Genomic DNA, 23,231 nt, shown 5'->3' with positions numbered 1-23,231 from the left:
CCTTCATGTGACAAATACAAATAATTTTTTGAAAAAATGTACTAAATATATTAAACTATATTACTAAACATCAACTACAACAAGAGCTTGGACATTGATCCAGAAGACAAGCAAGATTTTGCTGTTATTCACTAATATGTTAAAAATCTATACTGCACCTAGCAAACTGTGATAACTGATGTTGGGCTGAGAGAATTCTCAACTGTCTCTTTAAGATCTCATCCTCAGCACCCTCAATGAACTGTTCTCTCAAGGCAGCATCAGGATTCTCTACAGCCTGAGGATCTGCTTAAGTGACAGCTTGGAAGGCCTCTTACAAGGACAGGGCAAACTCTCTGAGGGATTTATCGGCTTGTTATTTTTTGCCATAAAACAGCATCCTCAGCTCAGATGCAGTTCGGATTTCAAAGATGTCACAAAACCACTGCAGCACTTGCTCCACTGATGACTTGAGTTCAGGGGGACAGGACTGGAGCTCCCTTTTTGCAGCGCCCTCCAACTGTCCCGCCAGAATCTCCAATTTCTGTTCCTCTGCTAGGGGGTGCAGCTTGAACATGGCTTGAATGCTGTCCTTAAAGTCCCTTAGGGTGTGCGCTTCCCTTTTATATTGGAGTAGCCAAGGCGCAACCAACTAGTACAGCATGGTGAGGGGCATGATGGTTGCGGCGGAAGTTGAAATTGAAGCCACCGGTGATATAGCAGCCGCTGGAGAAATGATGACAGCAAACAAGTCTCTATTTTAATCTAGCGTTATAATAGACAGTCTGTTGGAGTGATTTCACCCAAGATGGCGGCACCCAGGATGCTTCACTGACGCTGCCCAATAGAAGGGGCTGTCCTGCTGACGTCGCAGCTGCTGATTGGCCGCACTTGAATAGATGGGAGGAGCTTGGCAGATGTGATGCTGACGCAGGCCTTTCCCACCTGAGCGTTGGTTTGGCGGTCTGGCAGTTAACCTCTGCAGAGCTGTAGGATTTTGAATGATGCAGCTCCGGCTGTGGCTGGCTTTAACCCCTTGCAGGCTGGCCTCATGAGGAAGTTGCAGCTGCTAGTACAAAGTCTACTAAACAACATGTCATGAAGAAGGGGCAAGCAAGCCCTGAAACACATAGCTCTGACATGTAACAGTCTATTCCACTAGTTACATTGTAACTTTTTACTATGAAGCAAACAAAAGCTATATTTTATATCTAATTTTGAATCAACGTGGATCTTTCCTGGTACACGCTTTATCCTTTTTTGCTATTATTTCCATCTACTGTAGATCCGATAGAATAACTTGTCTTCCATAGCCAAAGGCTTTGTATATTTACATATAACACGCCAGGCACGAGGACAATTATGTGTTTTGCAATCTCTTTCCATTCTGGCTGACGAAATTTAAAGGTCCATTGAAATCCATTCATTTGCATAGTACTGAGATACTTAACTACTCAGTGGTGCTTAGTATATATGCTTGGTTGGGTAAATTGACTTTATATGTTAGCGTGAAGAAGGTCATGTCACAAACAGGAGACTAGAACATGCCTTTTAAAAGAAATGTTTCTTAAAGTCTCCTAAGTTTTCTGAAATATGGTTCTGATAGTGAATTCTTCTTAGCATTCACCGACTACAAGGAAATCTGAACATATTTTAATTAATCGCTACAAATGCGCTAAAAATAATGGCTGCTCTGACTCTCTTAGAGGGATCCTCCTGGAAGAATCGCTCCCTCTGGACCTATTTAAAAGACTTGACACCACTGGAAACTATACATTAATTGAGCCGAGTTGAGTTTCTGTGAAAACCGCTTGTTCTACCAGTAACCAGGCAACGTTCTCCTACCCCTATTTATTACTAATACCCTCAAGCTAACATTTGGCTTATTTGTATTGAGAAATGACACCTTGGGGAGCGTAAATGAGAAAATGACTTCACATTATTATAAGCAAACAAAGGAGGATTTTAGGCTGTGAGGCGCTATACTGTACAAGGAGGGAGACCAGTTAACCATTGGCATACTGGGGTCTTACAAAAATGGGCAATACCAATAGTGGTCAAATTATTTTAAGTTATTAAGTTCATCATAGAGGCAGAATAATGGACGGAATTGTAAGAACAGATTCATTTAATGATGGGCACCAACAGATCCCAAAGGATTCCACTGACTAATGGGGTCTGTTGGGTATCCACTATATTCTCTCATTTCGATGGATAAAAATGTCCTGCACGTGGGACTTATTTGTCCTCAATTTTAGAAGAACGCTACACGGAGGTTCCAAACAGAGCCTATGATGCAGATGTGAACGTATTCATTATCACTCTAATGGAATTCATTTTATAAGGTTACATTTTATCTAAGATTATGTGGAGGCTTTGAATAAGTTCACTGTTGGGGGTTTCCATCCTCCATTCTGCTTGAAAAATGTGGAGAGAAAAGTCTTGCAAGCAGGACTTTTCATTCTGTATTTCCCAGATGGAAACCGTGCAGACCCCATTATGATCTATAGGTACGCAGATTTCCAAGGGTAAATGGTTTTTAAGCCAATTAGATTTCATTTTTTTCGGGTTCCCAAGCGAGGGACTTGGTGTCATCAACCCAGTACAGTCCAGTGTGAATGAAACAGAGCAGGACTACGAGACAAAGCACTATTTTTTTTTTTCTAACCTTATGCAAACCGTTTGATATATGATGTGTGATGGCTACTGAGCTTATGTCTTTATATATGGATAATAATGACTACTAGGGATGAGCGAATAGTGAAATATTCGAGATTCAATATTCGTTTCGAGTAGAGCCTCAATATTCAACTACTCGATTGAATATCGAATTCTATTATAGTCTATGGGGAAAAAATGCTCATTTCAGGGGAGATCTATTCGACTAAAGGAGAGTCACCAAGTCCACGAGTAGCAGGAGGAGAGTGTTTAGGAGGAGCACTGTTCAGTTAAAGCACACGGACCCCATTATAGTCTATGGGGTCCGTGTGCTTTAACTGCACAGCGCTTGCAGTTGCGCTGATAAAAAGTAAGCTCCCTCGTAACCGCAAGCTGCCAGCTCTCCCGACTAGCAAAGACGAGCCTGCGGCAAATCAACGCTGGTTCTGCAGCAGGCTCATCCTTGCTAGTCGGGAGAGCTGGCAGCTTGCTGTGACAAGGGAGCTGACTTTTTCTCATAGGAATGAATTGACCAGCGTTGATTGGCCAGTGTACAGCATTTGGCCAATCAACTCTGGTTCTGCCAGAGGCTCGTCTGTGAAGAGGCGGAGTCTAAGATCGGGCCACAATGGAGACTGTTTTGGTCCGATCTTAGATTCCACCTCCTCACAGATGAGCCTCTGGCAGAACCAGCGTTGATTGGCTGAATGCTGTACACTGGCCAATCAATGCTGGTCAATTCATTCCTATGAGAAAAAGTCAGCTCCCTCATAACAGCAAGCTGCCAGCTCTCCCGACTAGCAAGGACGAGCCTGCTGCAGAACCAGCGTTGATTTGCTGAATGCTATACAATGTATAGCATTCAGCCAATCAACGCTGGTTCTGAATCTAATATTTACTGCGAATAGCTAGTAGTATTTGATTGAGTACGAATATTTTGAATACTGTAGTATTCGATCGAATACTACTCGCTCATCTCTAATGACTACTGCTTTCCAGAGAAATCACTAGCATTATAGGGTCTTTTTCATTGACAACTACTGAAATTGCATTGCGTTGATACTGGATATTATGACCCTTGAGTGGCTCCTCATATTCTTATTTTAAGACAAAGATGGAATAGTTTACTATTCTTTAGTCAAGTTCAAGTAGAAAAAGAGCTTTATGCAAATCTCTGAAGCTACAGATGCCTATCTATTGCTAACGTAGCAAAATTACAAAAAGGATCCAGTATAATGGGAACACATTTCCAAGAACAGGACTTAACAAAAAGATCTTAGGCTGGACATATGCATACTGATACACAGGATAAGGAACTTAAGATTACAATAATACTAGTAAATGGCTTCTAGGAACATGGTAACTTTTGAGGACACAATTTCAGGAACATGGTGCCTTTAGAACATGAGGCTTTAGGATTATAGAGCCTAAAGGACGGAGCTTTATGGATTAAGGGCCTTAGTAACACAGCTTGGGCTAAACTCTGGTCTGCTTGGCAACGGAGCACATGTGGGATAGATAATGGCAAAATAGGTGAAACATACATGCTATGCAACACAAAAGAACAGAAGACACAATCTAAGATATAGATAGAGATGAGCGAACACTGTTTGGATCAGCCGATCCGAACAGCACGCTCCCATAGAAATGAATGGAAGCACCTGTGACGCTGACTTTGCCGGCGGCCGGCATCACAGGTGCTTCCATTCATTTCTATGGGAGCGTGCTGTTCGGATCGGCTGATCCGAACAGTGTTCGCTCATCTCTATAAGATAATTATTAAATTGGCCAATATAAAGGTGCCCACACATCTGACTGCTCAGGATGATCACATGTGAATTACAGCTAGTATACGTGCAACCCAGCAATTAGCAGTAATTTGCATATGGTTATGAATGAGCCATATCATAAAATATTTAGACATTTTTTTTGGTGCTACTGCCCCCATATACAATGAATGCCTTATGGGTACAATCAGTTTTGTTATCCATATGTTGTTATTAAGCATAGCTACATTCCTTATTTTCCAGAAAGATATACTATATGTGGAACAGTGAATTATAATATGGGCTATGTTGAGAGACTAACCAAGGCTCCCGGGATACCCAAGACCACCCAAAGACTAATCCGTATTTCAGTTCTAAGACTGTTTCTGCCGCCAATCGCAGCAAAAGCCACAATAAATCCACTTTCATGAATTAAACCCTGGGCCAAGCAGTTAAAGGGGTTTTTCTATGAACATAACCATATTTATATTTGTAGAGAATTAAAAGCTAAACATTTTTGCAAAAATAAGTAATTAAAAATGTATTCTTAACAATTTTTTTCTAATGATCTCAGCAGTAACAGTCTTTTGTCTTAATCATTTGCCAATAATCGTACATGTAGTGTGCCTGCCTGATAACTTGTCCACAGTAGAGGAATCACAGATAGGTTTCTGACAAGTCCTAGACCATAGAAAGTTCCTCCATTCCAAGACTGTCACCACAAGATGGTTACAAATAACTCGCTGGTTAACTTCAATGATCTACAAATTAAATGTTATGTTCACATTGTGCTTTTATTGTGGGTTTTTTGCTGAAAGTGCTGCAAAGCTGTATTTACAGGGTCTAGATTGGACGTCTGATCTCAGTCTCTACTTAAAGGGGACCTTTCATGTCCTTGGGCACATGCAGTTTTATATACCGCTAGAAAGCTGACTGAATTCAGCACACTATTGGCTTTCCCATTATGTGCTCTAGGGCTGGCGATATTGGTGCCGTTAATTTTAGCGCTGATTTCTCCCTATTGTCAGAAGCGTGTTCCTGACTGTCTAACATCATCGCTGGGCTGTGTGGAAAACTCTTCCTTACCCCTTCCCCCCCCTTCCCGTCAATACGCTAAAATAGCCCTGTACTAGCCCTGTACGTCAGCGATGATGTTGAGCTCTGAGGAACGGCCCCCCAGTACAAGTCTATGGACGATTACTGTCTGGAAGGGATGGGGGGAAGGAGTAAGGAAAGGTATTCCACACAGCCCAGCGAAGATGCTAGACAGTCAGGAACACGCTTCTGACAGTAGGAAGAAATCAGCGATAAAATTAATCTGATACTATCAGCAATATTTAACTTTGTTAGTGCATAGAGGACGATCGCCTATACAAGGGCAATGGTAATGCCCATTTGTCAATGCAAGCATAGAAAAGGTTATGATGTCTATCAACACAGTGTGTCAGGGTGGCAGTGGGGGAGGTGGAGGAAAAGTTTTAGAAACAGCCAAGAATTTATGGCCTACTTAATCTGCTGCTGTGTATGCTCATAAAGATTAAAACAAAGATTCTCTAAATTTCCATAAACAATGACTTTGTTCTGTGTAATAAAACATTTTAAGCCTTTCTTAGGCCAAAGCCCCACGTTGCGGAAACATAGCTTTTTTTGTTGCAGATCTTGTTGTGCAAAAAAAAAGCTGTGTTTGGCGACGTGGGATCCCAGCCTAAGGCAGGTTTCTGAAGTGGGCTATTCCACATTTTCGCAGCTTCCATACTTGATATAGAATTATTTTTGTGAAGTTACTGTCGAGGTTGTGCAATTGCAATAGGCAAGTTTCTGTCATTGGACGTCCAGAAAGTATTGGCTAGATGTGTGTGATCCCCTACATTTGAGCTATTTAGAAGCCTTGTTACCTGCTAAATACCTGATACCTGCATTTGGAATTCATGTCTTATTAGGCCTCTGTATTCAGTATAATGAGTAAAATGAAACACGTGGCTTTATAACAAATGTTGATGAAAGGAGTTTCACTTCCACAGTTGGGTGGTTTTGATGTTTCTGTCCTCACAGCAGGCTATAGTACAGTATTATTTAGTGACAACAAATAAATACGGTAATCTAATAATGTTAGAGTAGAAAATAAAAGGAAATACAAAGAATTATTAGATGTAAGTATACTTTTTAGCTTTACAGTAGAAATACATGAAAATCCAGAGCCATGGAATCACTGCGAGCCTGAATTGTAGAATTAAACATGATACATAATCCTGCTCATGGTTTACATGCAGTCTCTAAGCTCCTGGAGAGGAGGGGGCTGTTTCTGTGTGTTTGTGAGTAAAGTGATGTCACCCTGCAAGTGAGCAAAGCACTTGATGGGCTTTTTCCAGAAAGACCAATCAAAATGCATACACTAGTGGAGGTTGGACTGGCTTGTAAATGGATGAGTGGAGTAACAGCCACAATACTACGCTGTTGAACAAGATTTTCATTGGATAGGTTAATAAAGAAACCATTTTAGATGACGAAACTAGGACTTTCATTTTATGAGCTTCTTGAAATCCCTTGTCAGTCTGACGGAACATCAATCTGCTTAAAGCAGACGGGCAGGAGATGGAAGGAGGTCTGAATGCAATCTGCCGAGATAGAAAGTCATCATGTTTTATATATAGTTACAAGACAGACAGTGCCATATACTGTGGACACCTCACCCAGCACACCCGAGGAAAATGGGTCAGCCTTTCCAAGACTAGGACATTAGAATAATATGACATTCTGATAGGAGAAATCTGGCAAACCAGGTTCTGAGACACAGCCTGTGTGCGGGTGAGAATAAGATTGGCAATGATCCATGCTGTATACAGCTCTGTTATATATAGATGTATTGCAGTAATATTGATCCTGCTCATATTTTCTGATTTCTGCCACAATATGAATACCATAAACCCCTCTACATTGTGGGATATTACTATATTGCTCATATTTTCTGATTTCTGCCACGATATGAATACCATAAACCCCTCTACATTGTGGGGTATTACTATATGGCTCATATTTTCTGATTTCTGCTACACATGAATACCATAACCCCCTCTACATTGGTGGGTATTACCATATGGCTCATATTTTCTGATTTCTGCTACACATGAATACCATAACCCCCTCTACATTGGTGGGCATCACCATATGGCACAGCCTTACACATGGTAACAGATAAATCCTGCTATTTGTAGTGAACTGGCTACAAATCCCTCTTTCCTGCTTGATATTTGTAGCAAGCCTTGCACTTATTTGCTAGCAGCGATTCATTCTTGCTCCCCCTCCTCTTTATTTTTCGTCCCCCGGCAAGATCCCTCCTCCTTTCTCTCCTCCTTTCCTTTTCTCATCTGTCCTGCCAGCCAAATCACAACAGCTGTAGTCCTCATTGCCCGGCTGGATGCTTTTCTGAGGTGATCCTGGCAGATCCAGGGGGCAGGAGCTGAGTGTGGGTATCCTGGCAGCCAAGGTCAATGTAAGGCGCTGTCCGCTGGAGTGTGGTGCTGAAGCCGCGTCCATTCTGTCTGCCTTGTGTACACAGCAGCCGAGGAGGCGTGTAGAGAAGAACAAGGGAGTCGCTGCACTGCACTGACTACACAGCTTTCTCCCCAGCATTGTGGAGGCTTGTCACCCTGCCATGTCTTCTCCATCTCACCACTGAAGCCAGGGCTGCCCATGCTTCTTCTCCATCTTTCCTCCATACAGTGATTTGCCATCCAGTGCTATTCCTTAGCCATTCACCTAATCCTGACAGGGCTGCACAACAACCTCCTATGACATATCAGTGAGAGAGCAAAGAGAAGACAAGAGCAATGGAGGAAGAGCTGAAATGCCCGGTGTGTGGGTCGTTCTTTCGGGAGCCCCTGATCCTGCCCTGCTCACACAACATCTGCCTGCCCTGTGCCCGCACCATCGTAGTGCAGACCCCAGAAAGCGAGCATCTACCTCATGCCGCCCGCCCCATGCTAGTGATGGGGGCAGAGTATGACTACCCCGACCACCTGGATAAGATGAGCCTGCACAGTGAGACAGACAGCGGCTATGGCTCCTACACGCCAAGCCTCAAGTCCCCAAACGGGGTGAGGGTCTTACCTCCAGCCCCAGCCCCATCCTTAGGTGCCTCTTCTGGGGCCTCATCCCGAGGACTGCATGGCAGTATCTGTAGCTCTTCCTCCATCACCTGTCCTCAGTGCCATCGCAGCGCATCCTTGGATGAGAGGGGGCTGCGGGGCTTCCAACGTAACCGACTACTAGAGACTATAGTGCAGAGATACCAGCAGGAGAGGGGCGCAGGACAAGACCCTCAAGACAGTGGTGCAGCCGAGGCTTCAGGAGGGTATGCTGCCAATGCCAGGTGCCAGCTGTGTGATACTAACCCATCCGAGGCCGCAGTCATGTGTGAGCAGTGTGATGTCCTCTATTGCTCTTCTTGTCAGAAGAAATGCCACCCTACCAGAGGACCCTTTGCTAAGCACAGGCTAGTACCACCGTCCCAGCTAGCTCCTTCCACCAATACCAGCCAAAAACCAGCAGCTGCTGCACCAGGGCCCCCCAACTCAACCCGCAAGTTCCCCACCTGTGCTGACCATGAACTGGAGAACTACAGCATGTACTGCCTGAACTGCAGGACCCCTGTGTGCTACCAATGTCTGCAGGAGGGCAAGCATGCCAAGCATGAGATGAAGGCCCTGGGGATTATGTGGAAGCAGCATAAGGTTAGATGTCTGAAAAACTTCACTGATAGCTTTATTACTTTAAGATTATTGTCCTAATGTAAAGGTTTATGGTATGTTTTAGTGTAAAAGTTCCTTGGATCTCAGGGTTACATAAGAGTAACATATTCATAGAAAAGTATCCCTACTTTACTGCACACCCAGCCTGGTTAGTATCATGGCACATTACCAAATAGATGACATGGATGAGCTTAGAATGCAGTGATGATAGAGCCTTTGCATTTCCTAATAATTTGCTAAATTAGAATATTTGGCTATATCATGCCAAAAAGTGAAAAATCTGAACATACATTTGTACCCTTGGCTTTGTTTGCAAAAATATTACATGTGCTTGTTTCTTTTCTTAAAACATAATGCAGCCTAACTATGTGTTTATTTTGATAAAGTTATTAGCCGTACCGGCGGGCGAGCACAGAAACTTGACCCATATAAGTTATTGACTGCAAATGACACACAAAATAAGATTTAAAATACATAACAGGAAGTATTGAAGATGCAGTACATTTATATAGTTGGGTTCCTGTATTATAAGAGGACCCCCTCCTATAGTTTCAGTAAGGAGCTTCCGCTAGCATTGTGACACCTTCTGTTATTGTCAATAGTGTTGAAACTGTTCTGATGGGAATTTTTGTATCAGGCTGAAAGTAAAATTGTGTTTTTCATGGTTTGCCTAAGATTTATGCAGCATGCTGTGAACTGAGAAACAAAAACAAAGAACCCTAGAATTAACATTTATGCGTAAAAAAAAATCCTTAACAATATATCACCAGGTTAAAACATTTTTTTTTTTAAATGGTCATTTTTGTTTTAACAAACATTTCATATATCAATAGTACAGGGCAAATATAAGAAACTTTGCCATTTCCCTTATCAGAAAAAAAGTGTGTTTTCTTGTCTTACCAAGCAGCTTTCCTTCTCCCTTTTACTTGCTAAATTCAGTTTCATTCCAAAATTTCTGCTATCTCTGCAGATGAACTGTAGGTTATTTTAGATTTCACATGTCTATAGTAGTCTAGGAGGAGGGAAGTAGGGTGGTGAAAAGGGAGAAAATAGGAGAGACAAATGTTTAGGCTTATGCTGAAGCTAAATAGGAAGTTTCTATCACAGCCCAAGTACTTTATTTACATCAATACATATCAGTACTTCTCTATGTCCTACATGATTCTGGGTCTTTTTGTGAGTAATAGAGAGAACGCTAGCGTGCATTGTCTCCACCCACTATCTCAAGGAAAAGTGCTAACTACGAATACAAAGCCTGGAGAGGAAACAACTGCATTTAATGGCCAGAAATTGTGTTTACTCCTCAGATACACACACCACCTTATTCTGAAAATGACAAGTACACTTTGAGGTCAAATGCACCTTAGAACCTCTGAACATGTGCTACAATGTAGTGCATTTATCCAAATGGCCACAGAATAAAGTTTTTCTCAAAGGCAAACCACCCTTTTAATATGAAAAATAAAAAAAAACAACAACAAAAAACTGCTACAAAGCCCTCTTAACAATGGTTAAAGTGGTGCAGATTTACTAGTTGTGTCTAATGGATGAATAGACAGTACAAACTTTAGACTAGACAGTCTTGAGAAACATGGTTGATAATTCTGGCACATGTTAGACCAGGCATGTCCAAAGTCCAGCCCGTGGGCCAAATGGGCTGTGTTCAAATTTACACTGGCATACCAGCACAGTTGTCTTTAGGGGGTCCTACCGGATCCCCATTGCTTTTTTAATGGACAGTTGGGGTCCGGCAACAGCTCCTATTAACATAACTATCCCCACTCCAGCTCACGATCGCCTCCTTCCCAAATCAGCCTCCAAGGGGCCCCATGCACTGCACATTATGTCATCACGACCTGATGTGCGGCACACAGAACCCATTGGATGCTGAAGAGGGAAGAGATAAGGCCACAAGTAGGAGCAGAGAGTAATAAGTGAATGCAGCCTAGTTTTGCCTATCCGGTTGATAAACTTGTAAAATCAGGGAGAAGTGGCGCTGCTGACCCAGCTCTCCTACTGGTAGAGCTTGTAGGCCACAGGACACCTTGAGCCTGTGGCCTACAAGCTAAGTGCCAATAATCTGCTCTCCGGGACCTACCACTTCTTCCTGCTCTGGGCACACATGATGTCTCAACAGGGTGAAAGAGTGGGATTGGGGAGCAGACAAGTAAGTAATGACCCAACACTTCTGTACGGGTGAACCAGTGAAGGAGCCACTCTATGGCCATACAGTGGCTCCCTCACTATTCCCCCACATGCAGTGGCCTCCTCACTGGTCCCACATACTGTATGCTCACAATGAATAAATTGTAAGTTTGCAATAAATTTTCATAAAATAGTTCATTTGCATTTCATGTTAAAGAGAACCTTTCATGTCCTCATAGATCTGCGGTATTATATATTGGTAAGAAAGCCGCCACTTTAATGCTGAAAAGAATGTCAGGTTGAATAGTCGGCCCCCACACATTTTCACAAATCTGTCCCTCTTGGCAAAAACTTTGGACACCCCGTATCAGATTTTAACAACTATTTGTTGGCTTAGCTTTTGACAGAAATGCAGCACAACTACATAAAGTCTAGAGATGAGCGAACAGTGTTCTATCGAACTCATGTTCGATCGGATATTAGGCTGTTCGGCATGTTCGAATCGAATCGAACACCGCGTGGTAAAGTGCGCCATTACTCGATTCCCCTCCCACCTTCCCTGGCGCCTTTTTTGCTCCAATAACAGCGCAGGGTAGGTGGGACAGGAACTACGACACCGGTGACGTTGAAAAAAGTAGGCAAAACCCATTGGCTGCCGAAAACATGTGACCTCTAATTTAAAAGAACAGCGCCGCCCAGGTTCGCGTCATTCTGAGCTTGCAATTCACCGAGGACGGAGGTTTCCGTCCAGCTAGCTAGGGCTTAGATTCTGGGTAGGCAGGGACAGGCTAGGATAGGAAGGAGAAGACAACCACAACAGCTCTTGTAAGAGCTAAATTCCAGGGAGAAGCTTGTCAGTGTAACGTGGCACTGACGGGCTCAATCGCCGCAACCCAGCTTTCCCAGGATCCTGAATGGAATACACTGTCAGTGTATTCCCGTATACCCGATATATACCCCGATACCCGTTCCAACGGTGTGCCCCCCCACCTTCACCCCAGAAATACCCTGCAAGTCCCCTAGCAATAGAATTGGGGCTATATACACCCACAATTTTTACTACTGGTATACAGTGCCATTGTCTGACTGGGAATTCAAAGAATATATTGGGAATACAAATACCCTCATTTCTTGCTACTGCCATATAGTGCCAGTTTCTGACTGGTAATTCAAAGAATATATTGGGGTTACGTGCACCCACAATTTTTACTACTGGTATACAGTGCCATTGTCTGACTGGGAATTCAAAGAATATATTGGGAATACAAATACCCTCATTTCTTGCTACTGCCATATAGTGCCAGTGTCTGACTGGGAATTCAAAGAATATATTGGGGTTACGTGCACCCACAATTTTTACTACTGGTATACAGTGCCATTGTCTGACTGGGAATTCAAAGAATATATTGGGAATACAAATACCCTCATTTCTTGCTACTGCCATATAGTGCCAGTGTCTGACTGGTAATTCAAAGAATATATTGGGGTTACGTGCACCCACAATTTTTACTACTGGTATACAGTGCCATTGTCTGACTGGGAATTCAAAGAATATATTGGGAATACAAATACCCTCATTTCTTGCTACTGCCATATAGTGCCAGTGTCTGACTGGGAATTCAAAGAATATATTGGGGTTACGTGCACCCACAATTTTTACTACTGGTATACAGTGCCATTGTCTGACTGGGAATTCAAAGAATATATTGGGGTTATAAATGCCCTCATTTCTTGCTACTGCCATATAGTGCCAGTTTCTGACTGGTAATTCAAAGAATATATTGGGGTTACGTGCACCCACAATTTTTACTACTGGTATACAGTGCCATTGTCTGACTGGGAATTCAAAGAGTATATTGGGAATACAAATACCCTCATTTCTTGCTACTGCCATATAGTGCCAGTTTCTGACTGGTAATTCAAAGAATATATTGGGGTTACGTGCACCCACAATTTTTACTACTGGTATACAGTGCCATTGTCTGACTGGGAATTCAAAGAGTATATTGGGAATACAAATACCCTCATTTCTTGCTACTGCCATATAGTGCCAGTTTCTGACTGGGAATTCAAAGAATATATTGGGGTTACGTGCACCCACAATTTTTACTACTGGTATACAGTGCCATTGTCTGACTGGGAATTCAAAGAATATATTGGGGTTATAAATACCCTCATTTCTTGCTACTGCCATATAGTGCCAGTTTCTGACTGGTAATTCAAAGAATATATTGGGGTTACGTGCACCCACAATTTTTACTACTGGTATACAGTGCCATTGTCTGACTGGGAATTCAAAGAATATATTGGGGTTATAAATACCCTCATTTCTTGCTACTGCCATATAGTGCCAGTTTCTGACTGGTAATTCAAAGAATATATTGGGGTTACGTGCACCCACAATTTTTACTACTGGTATACAGTGCCATTGTCTGACTGGGAATTCAAAGAGTATATTGGGAATACAAATACCCTCATTTCTTGCTACTGCCATATAGTGCCAGTTTCTGACTGGTAATTCAAAGAATATATTGGGGTTACGTGCACCCACAATTTTTACTACTGGTATACAGTGCCATTGTCTGACTGGGAATTCAAAGAATATATTGGGGTTATAAATACCCTCATTTCTTGCTACTGCCATATAGTGCCAGTTTCTGACTGGTAATTCAAAGAATATATTGGGGTTACGTGCACCCACAATTTTTACTACTGGTATACAGTGCCATTGTCTGACTGGGAATTCAAAGAGTATATTGGGAATACAAATACCCTCATTTCTTGCTACTGCCATATAGTGCCAGTGTCTGACTGGGAATTCAAAGAATATATTGGGGTTACGTGCACCCACAATTTTTACTACTGGTATACAGTGCCAATTTCTAACTAGGAATTCAAAATGCGCAAGGCTCCCGGAAAGGGACGTGGACGAGGCCGTGGGCGAGGTCGGGGGAATGGTTCTGGGGAGCAAGGTAGCAGTGAAGCCACAGGGCGTCCCGTGCCTACTCCTGTGGGGCAGCAAGCATTGCGCCACTCCACAGTGCCAGGGTTGCTTGCCACATTAACTAAACTGCAGGGTACAAACCTTAGTAGGCCCGAGAACCAGGAACAGGTCTTGCAATGGCTGTCAGAGAACGCTTACAGCACATTGTCCAGCAGCCAGTCAGACTCTGCCTCCTCTCCTCCTATTACCCAACAGTCTTGTCTTCCTTCCTCCCAAAATTCCGAAGCTTTACAGAACAATAACCCAAACTGTCCCTGCTCCCCAGAGCTGTTCTCCGCTCCTTTCATTGTCCCTCAACCTGCCTCTCCACGTCACGATTCCACGAACCTAACAGAGGAGCATCTGTGTCCAGATGCTCAAACACTAGAGTCTCCTCCATCTCCGTTCGATTTGGTGGTGGATGACCAGCAACCCACCCTCATCGACGATGATGTGACGCAGTTGCCGTCAGGGCATCCAGTTGACCGGCGCATTGTGCGGGAGGAGGAGATGAGACAGGAGTTGGAAGAGGAAGTGGTGGATGATGAGGACACTGACCCGACCTGGACAGGGGGGATGTCAAGCGGGGAAAGTAGTGTGGATGTTGAGGCAGGTGCAGCACCAAAAAGGGTAGCTAGAGGCAGAGGCAGAGGTCAGCAGCTTAGGCGAAGCCAGGCCACACCCGGAATCTCCCAAGATGTTCCAGTTCGTACCCAGCCCCGAAAAACTCCCACCTCGAGGGCACGTTTCTCGAAGGTGTGGAGTTTTTTCAAGGAATGCGCCGAGGACAGATATAGTGTTGTCTGCACAATTTGCCTCTCGAAATTGATTAGGGGCTCTGAGAAGAGCAACCTGTCCACCACTTCAATGCGCCGTCATTTGGAATCCAAGCACTGGAATCAGTGGCAGGCAGCAACGGCAGGACAAAGGCCGCCTGCCGTTCACGCCACTGCCACTGCCTCTGCCACTGCCTCTGCCTCTGCCACTGCCACTGCTGACTGTGCTGGCGATGCACTCCAGAGGACGAGCCAGGACACCACTTCATCTGCCTCCGCCACTTTGTTGACTTCTACCTCATCCTCCCCTGGTCCTGTCTTATCTCCTTCTCCTGCACCATCAAAGGCACCATCAGGCGTTTCTTTACAACAACCCACCATCTCTCAGACATTGGAGCGGCGGCAGAAATACACTGCTAACCACCCACACGCGCAAGCCTTGAACGCCAACATCGCTAAACTGCTGGCCCAGGAGATGTTGGCGTTCCGGCTTGTTGAAACTCCCGCCTTCCTGGACCTGATGGCAACTGCGGCACCTCGCTATGCCGTCCCTAGCCGTCACTACTTCTCCCGGTGTGCCGTCCCCGCCTTGCACCAGCACGTGTCACTCAACATCAGGTGGGCCCTTAGTTCCGCGCTTTGCACAAAGGTCCACTTGACCACCGACGCGTGGACAAGTGCATGCGGACAGGGACGCTACATTTCACTGACGGCACACTGGGTGAATGTAGTTGAGGCTGGGACTGCTTCCCAAACTGGCCCGGTGTACCTCGTCTCCCCGCCTAACATTCCTGGCAGGGACACGAGAAGAACACCCCCCTCCTCCTCCTCCTCTACCGCCTCCTCCTCCGCCACCGCCTCCTCCTCCGCCACCGCCTCCTCCTCCGCTGTTAGATTGACCCCAGCTACGAGTTGGAAACGTTGCAGCACTGGCGTTGGTAGACGTCAGCAGGCTGTGCTGAAGCTGATCAGCTTGGGGGACAGACAGCACACTGCCTCCGAGGTGAGGGATGCCCTCCTCGATGAGACGGCAATATGGTTTGAGCCGCTGCACCTGGGCCCAGGCATGGTCGTTTGTGATAACGGCCGGAACCTGGTAGCAGCTCTGGAGCTTGCCGGACTCCAACATGTTCCATGCCTGGCCCACGTCTTCAACCTAGTGGTGCAACGTTTCCTAAAGAGCTACCCCAATGTTCCAGAGCTACTGGTGAAAGTGCGGCGCATGTGCGCCCACTTTCGCAAGTCGACAGTAGCCGCTGCTAGCTTAAAATCTCTCCAGCAACGCCTGCATGTGCCACAACACCGGCTTTTGTGCGACGTCCCCACACGCTGGAACTCAACGTTTCAGATGTTGAATAGAGTGGTTGAGCAGCAGAGACCTTTGATGGAATACCAGCTACAAAACCCTAGGGTGCCACAAAGTCAGCTGCCTCAGTTTCCCATCCATGAGTGGCCATGGATGAGAGACCTTTGTGACATCCTACGGGTCTTTGAGGAGTCCACAAGGAGGGTGAGCTCTGAGGATGCGATGGTGAGCCTTACAATCCCGCTCTTGTGTGTTCTGAGAGAATCCCTGATTGACATCAGGGATAACTCAGATCACACAGAGGAGTTAGGGATAGCATCCGATCCGTCACAGCTGGAGAGTAGGTCCACACATCTGTCCGCTTCACTGCGTTTAATGGAGGAGGAGGAGGAGGAGGAGGAGGAAGAAGAGTTGTCCGATGATGTGATGGTGATACAGGAGGCTTCCGGGCAACTTCGAATCGTCCCATTGTTGCAGCGCGGATGGGTAGACATGGAGGATGAGGAGGAAATGGAGATTGAACTTTCCGGTGGGGCCAGAGGAGTCATGCCAACTAACACTGTGGCAGACATGGCTGAGTTCATGTTGGGGTGCTTTACAACCGACAAGCGTATTGTCAAAATCATGGAGGACAACCAGTACTGGATCTTTGCTATCCTTGACCCCCGGTATAAAAACAACATCTCGTCTTTTATTCCGGTAGAGGGGAGGGCCAATCGCATCAATGCTTGCCACAGGCAATTGGTGCAGAATATGATGGAGATGTTTCCAGCATGTGACGTTGGCGGCAGGGAGGGCAGTTCCTCCAGTAGGCAACCAAGTTCTCACCGGTCCACACAAACGAGGGGCACACTGTCTAAGGTCTGGGACACCTTGATGGCACCCCCTCGCCAAAGTGCCGCCACGGAGGGTCCTAGTGTCACCAGGCGTGAGAAGTATAGGCGCATGTTGCGGGAATACCTTTCCGACCACAGCCCTGTCCTCTCCGACCCCTCTGCGCCCTACACGTATTGGGTGTCGAAGTTGGACCTGTGGCTTGAACTTGCCCTATATGCCTTGGAGGTGCTGTCCTGTCCTGCCGCCAGCGTCCTATCTGAGAGGGTGTTCAGTGCAGCCGGTGGCATCATCACTGACAAGCGCACCCGTCTGTCAGCTGAGAGTGCCGACCGGCTCACTTTGATAAAAATGAACCACCACTGGGTAGAGCCGTCATTTTTGTGCCCACCTGTGTAAAGCACCCCAACATGAAACTCCATGTCTGTACTCAACCTCTCCAATTCCTCCGCATCCTCATACTCATCCACCATAAGCGTTGCACAATTCTGCTAATACTAGGCTCCCTCCAACATGATTTCCCCCAACTCTGCTGGTTAGAGGCTCCCTCCACCCTGATTTCCACCAACTCTGCTGGTTAGAGGCTCCCTCCACCCTGCTTTCCCACAACTCTGCTGGTTAGAGGCTCCTTCCACCATGAATTTGCCCAAACTGGGCTGTTTAGAGGCTCCCTCCACCATGAATTGGTCCAAACTGGGCTGTTTAGAGGCTCCCTCCACCATGAATTTGCCCAAACTGGGCTGTTTAGAGGCTCCCTCCACCATGAATTGGTCCAAACTGGGTTTTTTAGAGGCTCCCTCCACCATTAATTGGTCCAAACTGGGCTGGTTAGAGGCTCCCTCCACCATGAATTTGCCCAAACTGGGCTGTTTAGAGGCTCCCTCCACCATTAATTGGTCCAAACTGGGCTGGTTAGAGGCTCCCTCCACCATGAATTGGTCCAAACGGGTTTTTAGAGGCTCCCTTCACCATGAATTGGTCCAAACTTGGCTGTTTAGAGGCTCCCTCCACCATGAATTGGTCCAAACTTGGCTGTTTAGAGGCTCCCTCCACCATGAATTGGTCCAAACTGGGTTTTTTAGAGGCTCCCTCCACCATGAATTTGCCCAAACTGGGCTGTTTAGAGGCTCCCTCCACCATGAATTTGCCCAAACTGGGCTGGTTAGAGGCTCCCTCCACCATGAATTGGTCCAAACTGGGGTTTTTAGAGGCTCCCTCCACCATGAATTGGTCCAAACTTGGCTGTTTAGAGGCTCCCTCCACCATGAATTGGTCCAAACTGGGGTGGTTAGAGGCTCCCTCCACCATTAATTGGTCCAAACTGGGCTGGTTAGAGGCTCCCTCCACCATTAATTGGTCCAAACTGGGCTGGTTAGAGGCTCCCTCCACCATGAATTTGCCCAAACTGGGCTGGTTAGAGGCTCCCTCCACCATGAATTGGTCCAAACTGGGGTGGTTAGAGGCTCCCTCCACCATTAATTGGTCCAAACTGGGCTGGTTAGAGGCTCCCTCCACCATTAATTGGTCCAAACTGGGCTGGTTAGAGGCTCCCTCCACCATTAATTGGTCCAAACTGGGCTGGTTAGAGGCTCCCTCCACCATGAATTTGCCCAAACTGGGCTGTTTAGAGGCTCCCTCCACCATGAATTTGCCCAAACTGGGCTGGTTAGAGGCTCCCTCCACCATGAATTGGTCCAAATGGGTTTTTAGAGGCTCCCTTCACCATGAATTGGTCCAAACTTGGCTGTTTAGAGGCTCCCTCCACCATGAATTGGTCCAAACTTGGCTGTTTAGAGGCTCCCTCCACCATGAATTGGTCCAAACTGGGTTTTTTAGAGGCTCCCTCCACCATGAATTTGCCCAAACTGGGCTGTTTAGAGGCTCCCTCCACCATGAATTTGCCCAAACTGGGCTGGTTAGAGGCTCCCTCCACCATGAATTGGTCCAAACTGGGGTTTTTAGAGGCTCCCTCCACCATGAATTGGTCCAAACTTGGCTGTTTAGAGGCTCCCTCCACCATGAATTGGTCCAAACTGGGGTGGTTAGAGGCTCCCTCCACCATTAATTGGTCCAAACTGGGCTGGTTAGAGGCTCCCTCCACCATTAATTGGTCCAAACTGGGCTGGTTAGAGGCTCCCTCCACCATGAATTTGCCCAAACTGGGCTGTTTAGAGGCTCCCTCCACCATGAATTTGCCCAAACTGGGCTGTTTAGAGGCTCCCTCCACCATGAATTGGTCCAAACTGGGTTTTTTAGAGGCTCCCTCCACCATGAATTGGTCCAAACTGGGCTGGTTAGAGGCTCCCTCCACCATGAATTGGTCCAAACTGGGGTGGTTAGAGGCTCCCTCCACCATTAATTGGTCCAAACTGGGCTGGTTAGAGGCTCCCTCCACCATTAATTGGTCCAAACTGGGCTGGTTAGAGGCTCCCTCCACCATGAATTTGCCCAAACTGGGCTGTTTAGAGGCTCCCTCCACCATGAATTTGCCCAAACTGGGCTGGTTAGAGGCTCCCTCCACCATGAATTGGTCCAAACTGGGGTTTTTAGAGGCTCCCTCCACCATGAATTGGTCCAAACTTGGCTGTTTAGAGGCTCCCTCCACCATGAATTGGTCCAAACTGGGGTGGTTAGAGGCTCCCTCCACCATTAATTGGTCCAAACTGGGCTGGTTAGAGGCTCCCTCCACCATTAATTGGTCCAAACTGGGCTGGTTAGAGGCTCCCTCCACCATGAATTTGCCCAAACTGGGCTGGTTAGAGGCTCCCTCCACCATGAATTGGTCCAAACTGGGGTGGTTAGAGGCTCCCTCCACCATTAATTGGTCCAAACTGGGCTGGTTAGAGGCTCCCTCCACCATTAATTGGTCCAAACTGGGCTGGTTAGAGGCTCCCTCCACCATTAATTGGTCCAAACTGGGTTGGTTAGAGGCTCCCTCCACCATGAATTTGCCCAAACTGGGCTGTTTAGAGGCTCCCTCCACCATGAATTTGCCCAAACTGGGCTGGTTAGAGGCTCCCTCCACCATGAATTTGCCCAAACTGGGCTGGTTAGAGGCTCCCTCCACCATGAATTGGTCCAAACTGGGGTTTTTAGAGGCTCCCTCCACCATGAATTGGTCCAAACTTGGCTGTTTAGAGGCTCCCTCCACCATGAATTGGTCCAAACTGGGGTGGTTAGAGGCTCCCTCCACCATTAATTGGTCCAAACTGGGCTGGTTAGAGGCTCCCTCCACCATGAATTTGCCCAAACTGGGCTGTTTAGAGGCTCCCTCCACCATGAATTTGCCCAAACTGGGCTGTTTAGAGGCTCCCTCCACCATGAATTGGTCCAAACTGGGTTTTTTAGAGGCTCCCTCCACCATGAATTGGTCCAAACTGGGCTGGTTAGAGGCTCCCTCCACCATGAATTGGTCCAAACTGGGGTGGTTAGAGGCTCCCTCCACCATTAATTGGTCCAAACTGGGCTGGTTAGAGGCTCCCTCCACCATTAATTGGTCCAAACTGGGCTGGTTAGAGGCTCCCTCCACCATGAATTTGCCCAAACTGGGCTGTTTAGAGGCTCCCTCCACCATGAATTTGCCCAAACTGGGCTGGTTAGAGGCTCCCTCCACCATGAATTGGTCCAAACTGGGGTTTTTAGAGGCTCCCTCCACCATGAATTGGTCCAAACTTGGCTGTTTAGAGGCTCCCTCCACCATGAATTGGTCCAAACTGGGGTGGTTAGAGGCTCCCTCCACCATTAATTGGTCCAAACTGGGCTGGTTAGAGGCTCCCTCCACCATTAATTGGTCCAAACTGGGCTGGTTAGAGGCTCCCTCCACCATGAATTTGCCCAAACTGGGCTGGTTAGAGGCTCCCTCCACCATGAATTGGTCCAAACTGGGGTGGTTAGAGGCTCCCTCCACCATTAATTGGTCCAAACTGGGCTGGTTAGAGGCTCCCTCCACCATTAATTGGTCCAAACTGGGCTGGTTAGAGGCTCCCTCCACCATTAATTGGTCCAAACTGGGCTGGTTAGAGGCTCCCTCCACCATGAATTTGCCCAAACTGGGCTGTTTAGAGGCTCCCTCCACCATGAATTTGCCCAAACTGGGCTGGTTAGAGGCTCCCTCCACCATGAATTGGTCCAAATGGGTTTTTAGAGGCTCCCTTCACCATGAATTGGTCCAAACTTGGCTGTTTAGAGGCTCCCTCCACCATGAATTGGTCCAAACTTGGCTGTTTAGAGGCTCCCTCCACCATGAATTGGTCCAAACTGGGTTTTTTAGAGGCTCCCTCCACCATGAATTTGCCCAAACTGGGCTGTTTAGAGGCTCCCTCCACCATGAATTTGCCCAAACTGGGCTGGTTAGAGGCTCCCTCCACCATGAATTGGTCCAAACTGGGGTTTTTAGAGGCTCCCTCCACCATGAATTGGTCCAAACTTGGCTGTTTAGAGGCTCCCTCCACCATGAATTGGTCCAAACTGGGGTGGTTAGAGGCTCCCTCCACCATTAATTGGTCCAAACTGGGCTGGTTAGAGGCTCCCTCCACCATTAATTGGTCCAAACTGGGCTGGTTAGAGGCTCCCTCCACCATGAATTTGCCCAAACTGGGCTGTTTAGAGGCTCCCTCCACCATGTATTTGCCCAAACTGGGCTGTTTAGAGGCTCCCTCCACCATGAATTGGTCCAAACTGGGTTTTTTAGAGGCTCCCTCCACCATGAATTGGTCCAAACTGGGCTGGTTAGAGGCTCCCTCCACCATGAATTGGTCCAAACTGGGGTGGTTAGAGGCTCCCTCCACCATTAATTGGTCCAAACTGGGCTGGTTAGAGGCTCCCTCCACCATTAATTGGTCCAAACTGGGCTGGTTAGAGGCTCCCTCCACCATTAATTGGTCCAAACTGGGCTGGTTAGAGGCTCCCTCCACCATGAATTTGCCCAAACTGGGCTGTTTAGAGGCTCCCTCCACCATGAATTTGCCCAAACTGGGCTGGTTAGAGGCTCCCTCCACCATGAATTGGTCCAAACTGGGGTTTTTAGAGGCTCCCTCCACCATGAATTGGTCCAAACTTGGCTGTTTAGAGGCTCCCTCCACCATTAATTGGTCCAAACTGGGCTGGTTAGAGGCTCCCTCCACCATGAATTGGTCCAAACTGGGTTTTTTAGAGGCTCCCTCCACCATGAATTTGCCCAAACTGGGCTGTTTAGAGGCTCCCTCCACCATGAATTGGTCCAAACTGGGGTGGTTAGAGGCTCCCTCCACCATTAATTGGTCCAAACTGGGCTGGTTAGAGGCTCCCTCCACCATTAATTGGTCCAAACTGGGCTGGTTAGAGGCTCCCTCCACCATGAATTTGCCCAAACTGGGCTGGTTAGAGGCTCCCTCCACCATGAATTGGTCCAAACTGGGTTTTTTAGAGGCTCCCTCCACCATGAATTTGCCCAAACTGGGCTGGTTAGAGGCTCCCTCCACCATGAATTGGTCCAAACTGGGGTTTTTAGAGGCTCCCTCCACCATGAATTTGCCCAAACTCTGCTGGTTAGAGGCTCAATCCACCCTGATTTTCAAAACAAATGTTGGTGCCAACCTCAACTTACTACAAGGGCCAAATTCACTGCTGGTGACAAGCTCTCCTCACTGCAAGTGCCAAATACACATGTTTCAAGGTGTTTTCCTACTGTCAGAGAGGTGGTATTGAGTGTGTAAAGTGTGTAGTTGTTAGGCTGTGATGTTGGGGTAATAGAGGGTCTTTGGTGTGTTAGATGCCCCCAGGCATGCTTCCCCTGCTGTCCCAGTGTCATTCCAGAGGTGTTGGCATCATTTCCTGGGGTGTCATAGTGGACTTGGTGACCCTCCAGACACGGATTTGGGTTTCCCCCTTAACGAGTATCTGTTCCCCATAGACTATAATGGGGTTCGAAACCCGTTCGAACACACGAACATTGAGCGGCTGTTCGAATCGAATTTCGAACCTCGAACATTTTAGTGTTCGCTCATCTCTAATAAAGTCACAATCTAGGCCACAGCACTTTCGCTGTTAAGCCACCCT

General features: G+C 46.6%; 1 protein-coding gene across 3 annotated transcripts in view; it reads left to right on the top strand.

Annotated features, from left to right (window-relative positions):
• Positions 1 to 7,573: 7,573 nt before the first annotated feature.
• TRIM67 (tripartite motif containing 67) overlaps positions 7,574 to 23,231 on the top strand; it is a 72,202-nt gene continuing 56,544 nt past the window's right edge. For 2 of the 3 annotated variants that reach the window (XM_075267694.1, XM_075267692.1), the window contains exon 1: positions 7,575 to 9,133. In XM_075267694.1, coding sequence (XP_075123795.1) covers positions 8,231 to 9,133 — 903 coding nt within the window. In that variant the 5' untranslated portion in view covers positions 7,575 to 8,230. Of the gene's footprint in view, positions 9,134 to 23,231 lie in introns of all 3 variants that reach the window. The other variant, XM_075267693.1, reaches the window with a different exon arrangement.

The sequence above is a fragment of the Leptodactylus fuscus genome, chromosome 3 (genome assembly GCF_031893055.1).
Source record: "Leptodactylus fuscus isolate aLepFus1 chromosome 3, aLepFus1.hap2, whole genome shotgun sequence".
In the NCBI taxonomy this organism is placed as follows: Eukaryota; Metazoa; Chordata; class Amphibia; order Anura; family Leptodactylidae; genus Leptodactylus; species Leptodactylus fuscus.
This window is presented reverse-complemented; position numbering and strand designations above follow the sequence as displayed.